At 24.9% G+C, this 18,260-nt stretch overlaps 3 protein-coding genes across 8 annotated transcripts in view; 1 reads left to right on the top strand and 2 right to left on the bottom strand.

The window, feature by feature from the left end:
• The window catches only part of LOC112688523 (calcium-dependent protein kinase C), a 92,576-nt gene extending 74,523 nt beyond the window's left edge, over nucleotides 1–18,053 (bottom strand). For 2 of the 6 annotated variants that reach the window (XM_025561770.1, XM_025561774.1), the window contains exon 1: nucleotides 11,667–12,059. In XM_025561770.1, the coding sequence (XP_025417555.1) occupies nucleotides 11,667–11,854 (188 nt within the window). In that variant the 5' untranslated portion in view covers nucleotides 11,855–12,059. Of the gene's footprint in view, nucleotides 1–11,666; nucleotides 12,060–17,673; nucleotides 17,701–17,783 lie in introns of those variants that run through there. The other 4 variants (XM_025561771.1, XM_025561775.1, XM_025561773.1 and 1 more) reach the window with 4 other exon arrangements.
• LOC112688526 (mediator of RNA polymerase II transcription subunit 29-like) lies at nucleotides 12,251–15,090 on the top strand. The gene is made up of 2 exons (XM_025561778.1): nucleotides 12,251–12,846; nucleotides 14,834–15,090. The coding sequence occupies exons 1-2, from the start codon at nucleotides 12,489–12,491 to the stop codon at nucleotides 15,016–15,018; spliced, it is 543 nt and encodes a 180-aa protein (XP_025417563.1). The 5' UTR covers nucleotides 12,251–12,488; the 3' UTR covers nucleotides 15,019–15,090.
• LOC112688525 (coatomer subunit delta) lies at nucleotides 15,102–17,417 on the bottom strand. Its single transcript, XM_025561777.1, has 3 exons — nucleotides 16,818–17,417; nucleotides 16,412–16,727; nucleotides 15,102–16,341 (listed from the first exon to the last, which is right to left on the bottom strand). The coding sequence occupies exons 2-3, from the start codon at nucleotides 16,702–16,704 to the stop codon at nucleotides 15,135–15,137; spliced, it is 1,500 nt and encodes a 499-aa protein (XP_025417562.1). The 5' UTR covers nucleotides 16,705–16,727; nucleotides 16,818–17,417; the 3' UTR covers nucleotides 15,102–15,134.
• Nucleotides 18,054–18,260: the final 207 nt, after the last annotated feature.

Genomic DNA, 18,260 nt, shown 5'->3' with positions numbered 1-18,260 from the left:
TGTGAAGCTATGTCATTTATCGGTTAACATATTTTTAAAGACTGAAAACGAACCCTCGATGTCAACCGAAGTTATTGGGGCATATTTGAAGCAAGTGGTATGTCGATAATCGATTGACACAGCAAGAGCGATTAAGTTTACGTCGTTATCAATTATTTATTTTATAACTAAATATATATATATATATATATATATATATATATATATATAAATTATTATTTAGTAACTATGAAATTTATTTTTAATTTTTTTACTAGACAAAATATTATTTTATACATTTTTTTTTAAATTTTCACTTCAATATGCAATAAATTTTGAATTTTGCCAAAATATGCAAAAATATGCAATAACCTCTAAATATGCAGAAATATGCAAAAAAAATTTCACCATTAGCTTCAAATTATGATGATTCGTGGAGATAACTGACAAAAATCCAAAAATATTGAAAGAAAAAAAATATGCGATAGCATAGAAATCCGCGCTCTAATCATTACTAACATTGTCATCAACCATTGAAATCTATTATTTATACTAAGTTATTTTATCATAACTATAGGATTTGGAAATTATTACAACTACGATAAAATACATTATTGTATTTACAGTAAATATGCAGATATAACTAACAACTCATCCTTTATTAGGTTAGAAAATTGATGTTTAAAAAAATTATGGAATGAAGGATTTAAAATATAAGAAAATAATATTATTACTTATCAATTGTTAATTATGGTACATTTTAAGCTAAAAATAATACATCTTAGAACAGACAAATAAGTTTAACCAGTAACAAATAGGTTAGAGTTTGTTTTTAATCTCGTAATAATATAAAGAAAAAAAATCAATACACTTCGTATAAATTAATAATAGTGGACACCTTTTATATGAGGCCACAACATTCAACATTGTACAGCATTCAACGAACAAGAACCGATTACTTATTGACGCTACGGCCTTTAATTGTAACATTCTAAAAGTCCAATGAGTCTAGTCGTCAAGTAACTACCGTTTTTGCTATAATTTGTAACTGAGACACTGAGACTATTATTTTTAGTGAAGCATTTACGAGCTTTACGCCCACTAGTTTATATACTTACATAAATAAATAATATAATAATTATATTTTATATAAACTTATAAATCAGTTTGGTTTTCGCTAATGTATGTAATTACAGGACTGTTTTATGAACTAAATATCGCAAATTATAACAACTATATGCGAGATCACAACTTAATAAATGTGCAGAAATGTTTATTACACTCAGTGATGTCCCAGATGAAGGTAATTGTCTAGGAAAGGAATTTGATACCTAATTACAATATAATGATTAAGATTTTTTCAAATGCACATGCTAAAAAAAGTGCACTACAGAATGGTGCATATGTTAAAAAAAAGATATTTCATAACCCAAAATATCACCCGAAAAGTTCGTGTACTAGTAAATAAAAATTATAGTATAATAATGTAGTGCGTGTTTAAATTTACTTAGTATTTTTAAGTATATATTTTTTTATTCATTAAATACATTAACTCGAAGTGCTTGTAAATATATAGCCACAAACATATACATTTAAACATATAACATATATTAATATGTATTATTATATACACATAATAATAATAATATAAAAAAAATAAATAATAACTAATAATAGTTAAGATCTTTTTTTTGTAAGTATATCAAATACCATAACTCCAATGATAAATAAAAGTTCAGTACATAATTATTAATTTTTTTTTATGAGTTATCATACAAATATCAATTATCGTATACATCTTTAGAAAGTTTACTCGTAAAATCCTGAATCAGTAGTAATAATTATAACATGCAACAATAAACGATTTATTTTATGAATCTATATTATTAACTATATTAGTCATAGTTATGTTTAATAATTGGATATTATTAAATTATACCATGTAGTTCCAAATTTTTACTAATTTAATAAAAAAAAAAAACGCTAAATATGAATATTATATAAAGTAAAATTATTGATTTTAAAACAATCGAGGTACATTTATCATAAAATAAATAAAACTATTTACTAATGAAAAATGATCTAAAACTTACAAACAGCTTTTAATAACCGAACACCATATTTTCTTGCAAAACAGTCTGAATAAACATTATAATAGTAAACACTTAACATTAGCAAGCATAATGGATCATGAAAAAAAATGTAACAAAAGTTAATATTTTGTACTTTATAGTTTAATTATACACTCAACAATATTTTATGAAAAGTACGTAATGTACAAAGAATTATACAAAAAAATATATAAAAAAATTTTTATTTCATAATAACACAAGTAAAATAAATTTAAAAATATAATTTTATAATAAGTATATTGCATAAATTGTCAAAATGACAAATATTAATATAAAAACTTGAAACATTTAAATTAATTTAAAAAATATAAGCTATTCGTACTTATCCCAAAATATTTCATTGAAATGGTATTGAGTGAGTAATGACCTCTTACTAACTAAATTTTCATTATTATAAACATTACAGCCAAATACATGTCAGTGATATAATACACTGTCTGTATACAACTCATGTTCCTTTTTTCATGTAAAGAAATAAAGTAGATAATAAACGCAACATTATATAAACCTATATCCAACATAAATTAATTTTATCGATCAGTAAGTTTAAACATAAAATACACAAAATATCAACAAAGATTTGTTTTCCCAAATATTACCATGACCCATTTACTAAATAACCTACTTATCCCTATACTATCTCTAAGAAGGGTGATTAAAAAAACATAAGACTCAAGGTATTTGAAATTAATATTCAATTATATTACAAATTTAAATTTTGATAAAAATATAACACAAAATAATAAACTGTTTTTAACTATCCCTTATGTGAAATCTGTATTTTGATTTGGAAAACTATTTTACAATTTTATATGATTGTACAAAATGATTTAATATAATAATTTTTTTTAAAAAAATTGCTTCTTCTGTAATAATATATTACGTTTATGAAAATTTTATTTTTTAATTAAGTATCAACTTTAATCGTACTACCTTAAGTATGAATAGAAACCAATAAACTGTATCCATTGACAAAAAATAAAAACTTTCATTAGAATAATATTTTTATATATAATTTAGTTTTTATAATGATATATTTTCTTTTCGGATACATCCAAGCATTCGGTAATGTGTATTGGCTATTACAGAATCTATATTAAAATTATTATAATTTGTTCGAAAAATACGGTGTAGACATTTCTAAGGAAAATTTTTTTAAGAAACCAACGAATAGTAAACACAAGTTTTTAACTCATTTATGCCATACGTTGCCATAAAACAACGTAAAAAAAAAAAAAACATATTTTTAGAAACACATTTTGCATTGAGATTTTTCCTAACTGTTGAGATTAAACAACTCCAGTAAAAATTTTAAAAATAATGATACATAAAAATACTAAAAATGTAAAAGAATTTAATAAAATAAAATTTACACAAAAAAAAAAATTCAATTATTTTATTAAATCAATCTAAGGAATTCCTTCTAAAACAATTCATCCTCTATATCTAAAGATATTTTATACTAATTGATTAGTGCAATTACCTACTAAGTTTGTAATGAGGTTGATGGAACAACATTTTAAAAATACATAAATAACAATTTTAAAATTGCATTTAATTATTTATCAATTATAATTAGTGCTCGAGTTTCAAAGCATTTGCATTTTATTTTTTTTTTATTTTTAACACGATGCTTTCCAAGCCACAAATGTGTTTTAAGTACTCCATGTTATAACTATCCATTTTTTTTGGGCATTTTTAACATTTAAATGAATTTTGTAATTTTTTTAAGACATTTTTAGCCTATTTCTTGTATTATGATTAAAAAAATTGACTTCATTAATATATAAACATATTATTAATATTAATTAAATAATGAATAAGCATTAAAAGAATGTATAAATATTGTAGTTACAATTTGTCAAATTTAACAAATTTAAATTTTTACAATTTTTTTTTTTATATTTTACCTATAATGTTATACACATTTATATAATTTCACATGTTAAACATTATTTTTTTTCTGAATTTTGAAAATCATAAATACAAAAATAAAATTATGTAATATAAATTTAAGTTTAAATTAATTTTTTGAAAGGGTATTTTTTAGACTTTTTTATGCCAAAATGCATTTTTAATAGGATATTTTTATATTTTTTTAAGCTATTTAAATCCAAGCCCGAATTATAATGATTATTATAATATATATATATATATATATATATATATATATATATATATATATATAATGTTATTTATATAGTAGGTCTCTATAAATATCCAGTTAATTATTCAATTTCTTATGGTTAATGTTTCTAGACAGTAAAAAAAAGTATGATGTTCATCAAAATTCATATAAAAATAAAGATTATTTAACGAATTCCGTTAAAATATCTGGTTTCATAAAAATAAAATTTAATATTATAATATCAACATAAGCGTGTTTATGGGAAGGGCCGGGTAGACACTACCCCCCCCCCCCCCCCCCGTAGAATGTGTCTCCAACAAAATCATTCCAGGATAAAAAGAGTCATGCGATTTGTACTCATTACCTACCGATAGTTTCAGTAGAGAACAGTAGTACAATTTACGTGTTTTTATTTGAGTTTTAAATGTATTTTTATTATTCACGTCTAAAAAAAAAAAAAAAGTCTCATGATTAAAAATGTATTGCCCTCTCGGCCACCAAAGTCTGAACACGCCTATGAATATCAATAAAACATTTTAGCAAATTTTCGGTGAGCTATTTTGTTGAATATAAAAAAGAAATTGTTAAGAATCTTATGTTCAAGTCATTTCTGAGTATTAAAATTTAAAATTTAAAGTTTCATGAATGTTGAACTACAAAAGTTTTCAGATTTTCTTAATTTCAGTGAATTTACATCGAAATTTTAACACAAAAATTCTTATAGAAAAAAGTTAAACATTTATGTTTTCGATTTTTATGTAAGAACAATTTATTAAAAATCTTGTACAGTAATTTATAATATTAAAATCAAAATTAAAAGCGTTATAAAATTCAAATTAAAACCTCTTCTAAAACCAAATAAAGTTTTAAAGAAGAAGCTTATAAAGTGCTTATAAATTAAATAAAAAAAATAAAAATCTTTTGACTATTATACTATCTTTACAAGTCTAGAGAACAATAATAATAGTGTTCATTGAACATTCTATATCTCTATAATTATTATTTTCTGAGATAAGATGAGAAAAAAATGTTTTTTTGTCAAAAACAAGAATTTTTAACTTGTTTAGACCATAAACTTAATTTAAAACATTGGTCGTAGTAAAATCTAAAAATTATATAATTTCAAATCAAATAAAGTATTAATACATAGAAATAAGAAAGAACCACCAAATTAAATTATTTTAAGGTATTTTGAAATTATTTGTGTGCGAAATACTATTAATAATATAAATATGTTATTATAATCAGAGCCATCTTAAAGATTTTTAGAACCTGAGGTAAATTAATATGGGGGTCCCTCAATCATCACAATAATATACGAGTAAGATATAAAATTTACACCAAGTTTGCAAAACGTTGATAAATATAGTTTTCTAAACTTCAACCAAACAAGGTCATTCGTTGTATCAATACAATGAATTACATTTTTAATAACTTCGATATTGTCGCGTCAATACTTACGATAAAGAATTTTTACATAAATTTAGATACAATTTCGTTATTCTTCACATTCCGGAAATAATCATAATAAATTACAGTAAAAATTATTTAGAAATTAGAATAACTGAAAATATAGCCTGTATAATAGCATTTAAATAGAAATTTGAGTTAAATCCTTAAACATAAGAATACAACTCCTAAGGTTTTAAGTGTTCTCAATTCTTTTGTATGGCGCAGAAACATGGAACCAATGGAAACAAACCTGTTGTTCATTAAATACATTAATTTTGCTGGTATACAGATACAAGCTTTGTTAATACAACAGCCTCGTCAAAACAACAGTCCACCAAAACGATGGCCTCATCAACCACCAATAAGAAAATATTAAACAATTTTCATCAACCAATAAAGATAAAAAATAAATACAGTTTTGTTTGTAAACATATAACTGCATCGAATTTCGAACGAACGTAGAATGTATAAATAACCATTTTTAACATGCAAATAAGACAAAAACTACCTAGTTACTAAGATTTGTCAGTGCCATAATATTCTTGTATTAATATTTACTGTTTGTAAATCGATTTTTTTCAATACTTTTCGTTAGTTTAATAAAGTTTAAAAAAAAAATAATAAATAATGAAATATTCAAAATTAATTAAACAAGCTCAGTAAAATTTAAGAATTAAATATTAAATAAGTCGGTACCAAGCAATCAACATATTTATTATTGACCATGAATTAATTTATATTTTTAACAATCAACAAAAATATTTTAAATCAAATAAAGAAATTTATCATTGATAAACATAAAATACATGATCTACGAATAAAAAAATTATATATACTAAATAAAAAAAATATGTTATAACGTAAGTATTTATTATAAGTAACTACATTTTTCATTGTTTAAAGTCTACATAAATATTTTAAATCCAGCAAAAAATTGATCATTTATTAGTTATAAATGTTAAGTACATATAATGGTTAATTTCCCTAGAGAGAAGATTGTTATATAATACTCTCAAAAGTTTATGTTTCTTTATAGAACCCTTAAAAGTTCCACGATTTGTATTTGGGTCACCTCAGTAAAAGCCACATAAGTGTACATTTTTGCTATAAGTATTTTCTATATAAAAAATATTTAGATCGGTAATTCACTACAGTATGATTAAATATTTTCATAGTATAATTTAGTTTAAATGAGTATAAATATTTTATTCATAGTGAATTTACAATCATGGATCCTTGAAATTTAATAAATATTGGCAAAAAATAACTTAAACAACATAAATTATTTTTTAATTCATTTAAAATGTATATTAATTTCAAAATTATATTGTTTGGATATTATTTGGATACACTAAGTCACGAGTTTACCAGAACAAAGTTCGAAATGTCTTGAAACTTAAAAACAGAAATTCGTCGTGTCCTCGACGAACTTGATGGAGAAATGTGTTATCCAGTGATGGTAAATTTTATGGAAAGAATAATCGCCTGACAGGCTAGTAAGGAGGGTCATATGTCAGATATTGTTTATCACTATTAAACCATATCTTCTCCTGAAGAGAATGATATATTTTTTATGTTTTTTTAAAAAAAATAAATGTAAATTATAGCAGATTTAAATCCTGTTATTTTTGAAACATCCTATATGTATTAATTGTACAAATGTTTCTTAGAACCCAATTACGAAAATAATTGAATGCCTCTAAGGAATGATAAAAAAAAGTGAAAGTCTTGAATACGTAATTAGTTACCATACCATTATTATATGAAAGCTAATAAAAATATGTTATTGCTAACAGTTAAAAACCCTACATTATAATTAATTCAAGTGTGTTAAATAAAATACACAAATAAACCATGAACTAAAGACTATCAATAACTAAATTAAGTATGAATATATAAAAATTAAATTTGTATTTAATCATTCATTATTATAAAACTAAATATATGGCACTTATAGAAGGAGTCAAGGTGGCAATCAAACAACCCGATTCAATTACTTACAATTGTTCTGATTCGCTTAGTGTACTGGACAACATCAAGTATGATTTCCATTCCAGTACTTAAGCTATCAAAATAGGCAATTTATTATCCAAATCCAACAAGAAAATACGATTTATATGGAATCCAGGCTATTGTGTTATTATGGGAAATAAAAAAGCTGATTTAATAGTTAGACAAACAGCTAATAATTCCACGACTAAAATACGTTCTTCTTTCTCTATAATAGATATTCATAAAATTGTGAACACTTATTTTCTAACTTATGGGAATCCAAATTGCAATATACACCTAATAATAAGCCTAGAAAAATTAAAAAATATAACAATTACTGACCTAAACCCCAAACATTCAATCGAAAAGACGAAGTTATGGTCATTAAACTAAGAATAGGTCATTCAAAATCAACCCATAGAAATCTGATGAGAAAGAAAGAACCTACATGGTGTAAATCTTGTGACGAACTTCTTTCGGTCAAAGACCTTGTTTTCACTGCTGAATTCATACAGAAACGAAAATTAACCTAGGTATTCCAGACAACCACTACGAAGCTCTTGGCCCAAACGGCAACAACATCAAGAAAATCATCTTATTTCTTAAACTGACCAATAAGTATAATTCTATTGAAAAATTATGATTCCTTGTAAGCTAATAACTTTAGTTTTTGATGCTATACCAAGAAAAAAAAATAAAAAAATAAATTAAATAAATCAAAAGAAATATTTAATTCATACTTCTTTATAATTTTATTAAATATCAACTACCTAATGATTCCTTAAAATTATAATTTACCTATGAATATATTAGTCGAATACTTATGGAAATACCCTGTATTTATATCCAGACAATTTTAAAATATAACATTTACAATAAAAATATGAATAATCCTAGTAAGTCGTAAATAAAACAGAAAAAAAATGTATGTAAATTAGTATAATGAATTTAACTATATACATAAACAAACAATTTATGCTTATAATTTGGTCAACATTATTATATTCAAAACAATTAAGTAATAACATTTAATTCGAATCAATAATAATATAAACTAATAACCGAATAAGGTTAATAAAACCTAATTATATCAGTTAATCTCGACATTTTCTTCAATTTTTTTGCATTTCAAACACTTTTAAGGTGGAACACTAATATATAAAAATAGTTCTATTTGATTGGAATATTGAGAAAAATATTTAAAAATTAATAAATAAATAAAATACTCACTGGAACAAAAAGAATATTAAAAAGAAAAAAGAAAATATCAATAAGTGCAACAAAACAATTTTATTGAATTTCATCGAAATATTAAATAAAATATATAAACATAAACAATCTTTTAAATTATTTCTAAACGTAAACACACATACAACTATACATAGTATAATGTAGACCATATTTTATTGAAAAATAAAAAAGACACATACAACTTACTGTACTTATAGAAATATTTGTAACAATAACAATACACTTAAAAATGTATCATTTAACTTTTACTTTCTAGAAATCTTATTAATAAAAATGTTCAAACTAATATTTTTAAATACAAATTTAACAGCCTTTGTATAAGTGTTGGAAACAAAGAACTTTTAAAACATTTAAAGACACTTACCAACTAACAAATTAATAAAATAAATAATCGACTTAAGTTTGAAGCTTTTATGGGCATCACTATTTAAATATATCAAAATTAATTCACGTTATGAATTTAAAATATTGAACTTTAATCTATACATTTTTTAGTTTCATATTCAAAAAATGCTTTAAAATTAATAGTAAATTTAATTTCCACAAGCAAGATGTAAAATTTTAAACACAAAAATAATAATTCATTCTAATTTTCTCATAATTTTTTTTTTTTTTTTGTATAACTTAAAAATAAAACGGGCCACTAAAACTATTACAGCATAAAAAAAAAACTAGATATTACAGCTATCTAAAATAACACCAGGAAATCCCTACCATATTTTAATGATAAAAAAATTAATAATCTTAAAATTTGCGGGCATCCAAATGGTTAATTGAATATTAAAAAAATAACATCCTGAATGAGAGTTATATATTCTGTTTTATTAAAAAATTTTTTTTTAATAATAATTATAAGTTATATCTCCATGAAAATTAAATCTCCGATCAAATTATAATAAATTAATAACAAGTTTAAATCGCCACTCATAATATAAATATTTTTATATTGATCGTAAAGTCCACTATTTCAGAACAAACACTTTTTATACAATTAATGTACTCCAATATCTAAAAATATGCAACTCAGTGAAAACAATTGTACAAATGTTACATGACAATTGATATTTTTGATACGCGAGTAAAATGCACGTAGTGCTTTTTTTGAATATGTAACCCGTTTTAATCAGTTTTTAAAAAATAATAAATGTCGACATATTTCTTTTCTGCAATTAACAATTTAATTGTTGGTTACATATTTCAGATTCCGATCAGAACAAAATTCGGTGAAACAACCTTTTTTATAGTTAATCAGGTTCTTATACTTTTTTCATTTCAGTCTTGTTCTTAATCTAGATTTTAGTGATTCTGTTTTCAACTTTTTATTTTTTATGAATAATTTATAAGTGATACATTATTAGAACCAAGGAAGTTCACTAATGAGGTTTATTTTTTTTTCGGCTAATATTTTTTAAAATAGTAAAAGTTTGATGATGTGTCAATATTGAAAATTTCTTCAAGAAATCCGCATATAATAAAAAATACGAGAAACATTTGCTTTTACAAAATTTTTAGATAAAGTGGGTTCTACTCATAATTATTTTTCGAATACGAAAATGTTTGTATTTCTACATTATAAATAATTATAATTCCATCAACATTCGTAATTGACGAACGCATAATTCTAAATTTTTTATTTTATTTTATTAATCAAATAAATAAATCAGTAAAATAATAAAATAAAATAAATCAAATATGTTTACATAACTATAAAAAGAAGGTATATTGAGTATATAAATAATACAAATTATATATACTCATATATATATCCATATGTATATTTTTTTGTACATTATTATTATCTATATTTACAATCATTCAAGATTTACAAAAAATCATACTCCCAATTCTGTTCAAGACCCCTCCCTACATTAACCCAATATTTTAATATATTTTTAATTCATATATTATAAGATGAAATTAGCATTATTAAATAATATTGTATTCAAAATAAAGATTATATTTGAATTAATTAATAAAATAACATATTCTTAATTATATCATCTACTTCCTCCTTACCATTTTCAACTATTTGGGATCAAGTCCGTTTTCAAAATAATAGAATACCTATTTGTATTTTATTCATTCAAGATAAATACAACACTAAAGTAATATTCATTAAACAAATTAAAAAAAAAAAATGTATTATGACTAAAACGTGATTTTAATCATAATCTGTATCCCTCCCTTACTATGGAAATATTGGATACGCCACATTTACATATCTCTACCATCTCTACCCTTATTTCGTACACAATAAACACTGCTATAACTTACAAACCCGAATAAGTAGATATGTGTCATGTAAATAGTACAAAAAAAATAATTAAATACGAGTTAATAAAAATAAATAAATAAAGTTCGTCTTGGTTGTAATATTCTTATACAATACACTATTTTTCAGCAATCTATGATAACGATGAAAATAAATGACAAAAATTGCAAAAATACCTTTAAATCTATATACAATTCAAATTCGTACATACACATAAATTAAAAATAATTAAAATTTAAGACCAAATCTGGCGATGATTTAACTGCCAAAACTCAACTCAACAGAACTACAAATTTAATTCTACATTTTAATGATGTAAGTAATATTCAAGACCACTTAGGCAAGCGATACGTTATTTTGAAACAAAAACTGGCGGGTTTTACTAGGAAATTTTAGGTACATCACTCGGAATGCAAATTTATTTAAACTAATCTGTAATATTATTCTAGTAAATAATTACCAAATGAAGTCCTTGCAGTGACTACAGAAAGTCGGTTGCTTGAAGAACCTCGGTATAAATTTGTGATCTTTGACGTTATAGACGTTCTTCTTTTTCAACGCTCCTTTACGCCCACGCAATCGCAGCCCAAATTTGGTATTCATGTCACCGGCGTTATTCTCTTCCATGTTTCCATCGTCTTCGGCCATTTTCACCTCTACCCGTGCAATCAGTAACAAACGACGGTGTTCGTTAAAATATAAATCAAATAGAATATTATGTACTTAATGTAATGATGTCAAGTAATAAGTGCGCTGGACTGATAAGAAAATCAACCGAAAGAGAACGTCCAGCACCAACTGCCATCAGTGCATAGTAGTGACTGGTGACTGCCCGCGGCACGGAGCCAGCTTTGAGAACTCGTATTTTGATGAACGCGCTATCATCCAGATTCGACCGAGGCTACCAACTTAGTCGACCAGTGTGGCCCGCAGAATATTTCGTTTAATAAAATTGTGTCATTTTGTTAACAACATGCATTTTATCATCCGACATCTTATGTATTATCCAATTATTAGTATAATAAAAAAAGTTTTACTAATTGCCGATTACTATTTTCTTATTATTTATTTCATTTTTGTGACATAGAAACTTAATTAGCAAATCATTTATTAGTCACTTTATCCAACACTTTAGTTACATCATCTATATATAGATTCAATATTTTTATTTTTTGTATAATATAATAATTGAAATACATTATTTACATAATCGGATAATTACTAATAAAATACTTAAAAAAATATAGTTTAGGTTACTCAATTTATTTTATATTTTTGAACAATGTCTATGCCCGTTTTTCCTGCTAATGCACCTCAAGTTCCTCAAGCCATGCAACAAGTACAGCAACAACAACAACAGCAACAGCAACAACAACAGCAACAACAACAGCAACAGCAACAAGAAAAATTAGACAATATATCAAAAGTCAAAACTCAAGTGGTTCAACTCAAAGAATCATTAAGCTGTGTATTACGAGCAGCTTCATATACTCTACAACAAAATCATTACATAGATACAGGATTACTGAAAACTGTTGATATGCCTAGTCCACGGTTTGAAAAAGCTATTGAAGAATTTTTCTCAATTTGTGATCAAATTGAATACAACCTTAAAACTGCCATTGAATGTCAACAACAAGGTATAATATCTATGTGTATTTATTTGAAAATAATGTTTGGCAGTATAAACTTATACCTAAATTGTATGTTTGTAAATTACTATAATTTAAAATTACAAGTGTTACGGATATAAATGTAAGTCCTTACAAACATCATTATACTGGGGGCCACACAATGAATATTAAACTATTACCAATTGTTAGAATAGTTTTTATTACAAATTTATGATGTACAAATTCAAGTCTTAAAATAACAACATATAAAGGTTTAGATATGCGATTCGCATATATCTCGAGGCTAACTACTCAAACATAATGATAAATATCAAATATTTAAAATATAATGTATTTTAGCGGACCGGGATACTGAACATAAAAGGTATAGGGCAACTATAAGATACTAATCTGGACATAAATCAGATTGTATACAAGTTAGTACGTGTTAATCCTTGAAAAAACCACAATACCATACAAGAACGGTATATAAGGGGGTATGAAACTGACCAATAGTCCAATTGTAACAAACACCTTCACGCCAGTTAACTTTTCTTAATAAAATACATTTTTTGGACTTAGAATATTGACAATAAATATAGTTTAACTTAATTTGAGTAATTATTTGAAATATCCTAATATACTTCTTAACCTCAGGACCGTTTAACTGACGGCATGAAACACAAGAATCGAAATTGAATTAACAAAAAGATAATTATCTGAATTTAATTTAACTTTTCTTAGAAATGTTTACTATTCATTATGATTTCTTTTAAATTATAAAACGATGCATTTAAACAATTACAATTAATATTCCTAATTTACTACATGTACCATATATTATCTTCTTAAATCTAAAATTCTCAACTAATAACTATATAGTATATAATAACTATAAATTATCTTATTCTGATCAAAGTCTGAATAGGTACTCATCAATTTTAAATTTAAAGTAGATATAGTACAATATTACATTTTTCATCTTCAATTTACTGTCAAATGTATCATTTTTTATTATCACATTAAATTGTGTTCATTATTTTGTAATAAAATGTTTTTTTAATATAATTCTTAATTACTATGACTAATAAATTACTCATTGATTATATGCTTTTTATTGAAATAAAGGATATATATATATATATATATATAAGGATAATACAATTAAAAGATTTTGATAAAAAATATTAAATATAACCTTTTTTTCTATTAACTATATTATTATTTTAAGTTAGATTATAATTAATTTATAACGATTATCTTGTTTTTAATATTGAGTAATAAAGGGACTTTACAATATAATATATTCAGTAAAACAAAAAATAAATATATAAAATCCATGATTAATAATAGCATTTATTACTAAATAGAATATTATAGACATATAGATACTATAATCAGAATATTAAAGTAAGTACCTGTTAAATTATCTACACTGAGAAGTTACATTTGTCTTATTTCTATTAAAAATCAAATGCTTCCTATTACATTTATATATATATTATTTTCTATTGTTAGTATTAGTTTTTTTAATTGCATATATTTATTTATATTCTTAAATTAACCCTAGATTTTATGTAGAACGTATTCTGTACTATCTAATTTTATCTGTGAATTATAGATACAGGTTTTTTGGTAATTTATGAAACATAATATAAAACAGAATTAATACTCACATACATATATATTGTTATTTATATTATTATAAATATTATTATACAAACATTTGATAATTCAATAAGTAATAACAATAATTATAAAAATGTTTGTACAACAATTCTAATTTGATTATCATGAATATTTACTTTTTTTCACTTCAAACTTTTTTCCTTATTTTCTAACCCTTAGTTAACAATTAGATAATAATCAATACATATTTTTAAATAATACATATTTTATTTAATAATTATTACTTTACTTTTTAAAAATATTTGTGAACATAGAAAGAGAATAACTTAAACAATATAATGTGTTGCCCGAATCATCATTAAAGAAATTTATTTTTTATGTTAAGGTCTAAGCAGTCAACGTTATATACCATTGATGGTATATCCAACAAGAACAGAACCATTACCAGCTCAGGAATTAAGTTCACTTACTTATCCTCAATATTTAAGCACAGTTCGGTCACAAATTTCTTATCTAAAAGAAGTTCAAGAGTTACTTTTATCTGCATCTCAAAATAATTCTAGTGAATAATAAAGAAAAACTGTATATTTTAATAGCATAAATGTATAATGTATAATCTATAATATAAGAATTTGTAATAATATAATTATAAAATAAAAATGTTCACAACAATAAATAATTAATGTTCAAACAATTTCATAATTTCCTGAATATAAAGAAGTCTCAGAAGTAAACTTAACAGGAGTATTATCATCAACAAGCCTAATTTCTACCGGCTTAATCTTATTGTAAGCAGATTTTGAGATAAAGTCTACTTTTATGGGGAAAAAATCTGAAGCAACAGACTTAGGTGCTTCAAATTCAATAGACCCTGTAGGATTAGATGAATCAACCACAGCAACTGACCATATTAAAACATTTTTTTTGGGCTCATAACTATAAACTCCACTGCACTCTTGAATAACTGGAGCATTTCCAAATGGCAATGGAACAGTTACAGTAACATTATTTAGTTCCAGGTCAACGTGTTCCAAATTGTATTCAATATTTACATCACAACCACCATAACCATTTTCACTAGGCCAGCAGTTGATTGAAAGTGGAATGGCAGACTCTTCTTGTGACTGTAAGGTCCATTTTAGTAATCCTACTTCAGAATCAATTGGAAAAGGCTTTGCTGGATTTTTCAAGCCTATTAAACGATTAGTTTTGAAGAGTTCCTTATCAATATTAGGATGCGTTTGCAATGGAATGTTTCCTGATTCGGTATTAAATTGTAAAACAATTTTTTGATAGTTCTCATTTGAAATTCTTAATGAAATCAATCCGTGCAATTCAAAGTTGCGAACACCTCCATCACGACCAACGATTGCGATTAAACGTTCTTCTTTTTTAATATGAATATCACTTTGAACTGTTGATGAAGTAATAGAAGCTGCTTTTTTATTGATGGGTACCACTTTCTCACCTTCCGATTTTAATTGATCAACAAACAAATCAACATCTTTAGATTTAGCTCCTAATTTTAAAGCTTTATTGCTTGCTGTATATTTTGGTGTTTCTGCCTTAGGCATTTTAATTTCATAAATTGAATCAGCAACTGGAGACATTGACATATAAGAGCTTGATGATGTCGGCATACGAACACCTTTTTTTACGGCATCAATTCTTTGACGTTGTAACTCTTTTGCTTTTTCACGCATTTTAACTTTGGCATCACGTTCTTGTGATTGGCGTACTGCTTGATACATTTTTTCCTCGTGGGAATCCATTTCAACAAATGTTCTTACTTGCGCTAAATTAACACTCTCTCTATATCCCAGGGCAACAATTTCATCAAAAGCAAATATTAAATCGAAAGATTTTTTTGACACTTCACTTTCATCAACTAACCTAAAACAAAATTAAAATAAATGTGAACTATATATTAACAGCTTTTCACACACATTTTTTAAACTATTACTTGCAACAGTCAAGAACTACTTTTGAAAACAATCTTAATGTTTCCAAATCCTCTAATATGTTACTGGTCTTTGTAGTAATCAATAACATATATAGTTTGTCCAATGGTTGATATACATAACGTACAGAATCTGTTTCCACAAATGTGTGTTGAATTTGACGTTTTTCTGTTGACATAAGCTTCGGAAATGCTGCCAAAAGACCTTCAATTCGCGCTTTGGTCATTTCAACAAATTGTCGCGAAACAATTGTTTTTCCAGTTTTAGTGCATACGGCTGAAGCTAACAGCACCATTTTGGCAGTATAATTTCAAAAACCTATGAATATATATATATATACAACACAATAAATAATTGAGTTGTCAGTGAGATCAAATTGATTTACAAATTTAATAACTAGTTACTTACCTTGGTAAATTTGGAATTTCAATCAATACGAAATCATGAGTTCTATCAGCAAAGATGAATTAAGAATATTGTAAATTGTTAAAAAAAAAATTGCATTCAGTAATGTCCACACGAAAATTTTTACACTGTACACACTACACAATCATGGTATACTAGACAAGGTATAATGGCTCGATGGAGAGGTTTACTAAAAAAAAACCGGCACGTCATGGAAAGAAATAACAAAACGTAGATCACGGTAAATTAAATAAACTGATTAGTTAGTTTATATTAATTAGTTATTAGGTCAATAGAGACAATATCATAATCGTACACATCACAAAATCACTATACATCTACGGTGCACAAGACGACACAACCTGATAAAAAGTTGGACTTGTCACCGATCACAATATGACGTCACTAACATTATCCGATCTAATACACCACGTTCTACCACTATCTTGCTGTCATTAATCTCCTTTTCTATAATTCATATTTTTCCTCTTATCTCAACTTGTGTTATCAATTTGACATGTGGCATTGCACCCGGTGTTTGGTTGTCGGTACATACGTAACTACCATAGGAATACCACCACAGTTATTTAGTTTCTAATGAAACTTTACGGATGTACGTGCTACGATCATATCAATTTTACATACAAAATTTACTTAAATCATTTAAATTATATTAAAATGAATATTTTATAATAATGTGTTATACAATGTACACGTCATCTAAGCAAAAAATGCATTAAAAATATTTCAACGTTAGTCTGCTGTGTTGCTACATTGAGCAAAATCGAAACTGATAAATTACCGAATAATTTAAATTGATAAATGTTAATATATTTTTGTTTAACGATAGTCAACTTGCCTCCTTGTCATTAGTAAAATGTTCATTCTAAAAACAATATACAACAAACCAAAATTGTAGTCTGATTGCAAATTAGGTACGCATTTATCTCCCGTCAATTTCATATTTACCTTATCGTTCAGAACAAACCGCAATTATTTAGAGGACATTTGAAGCCCATGATGTAAATTTTCTCCATCCGATATTCGACACGCACAGAATATGATAAATATACATTTGCCAAAGAATAAAACCAATCGGAATTCATCAATATTACTGAAAACTCGATTCATATTATATAATTACAAGTTACAAGTTGTAGGAAATATGAATCAGCCATCCGATTGTTTCAGAACATTAAAATAATAACCACTCGATCGAAAGCTCAACTGTGTTATCATGAATAATATTATATAATTGTGATTTAAAAAACAGTATACGTGTATGCAGTTTTTATTTTATATTATAATTATTGTTTAAAAATAATTGATAAACACTTATCTAATTGGCTTATCGATATTATAAAACAATAATATCACGCATCGTCATCACAGATAAGCTTTTTTCTACGTTATGTTCATGAGAAAAAATACAGTTCATATTCTTAC

Source organism: Sipha flava, unplaced genomic scaffold, assembly GCF_003268045.1.
Source record: "Sipha flava isolate LNK unplaced genomic scaffold, YSA_version1 39_pilon_pilon, whole genome shotgun sequence".
NCBI lineage: Eukaryota > Metazoa > Arthropoda > Insecta > Hemiptera > Aphididae > Sipha > Sipha flava.
Note: the sequence above shows the minus strand (reverse complement) of the source record. Positions and strands in the feature narration are given on the sequence as shown.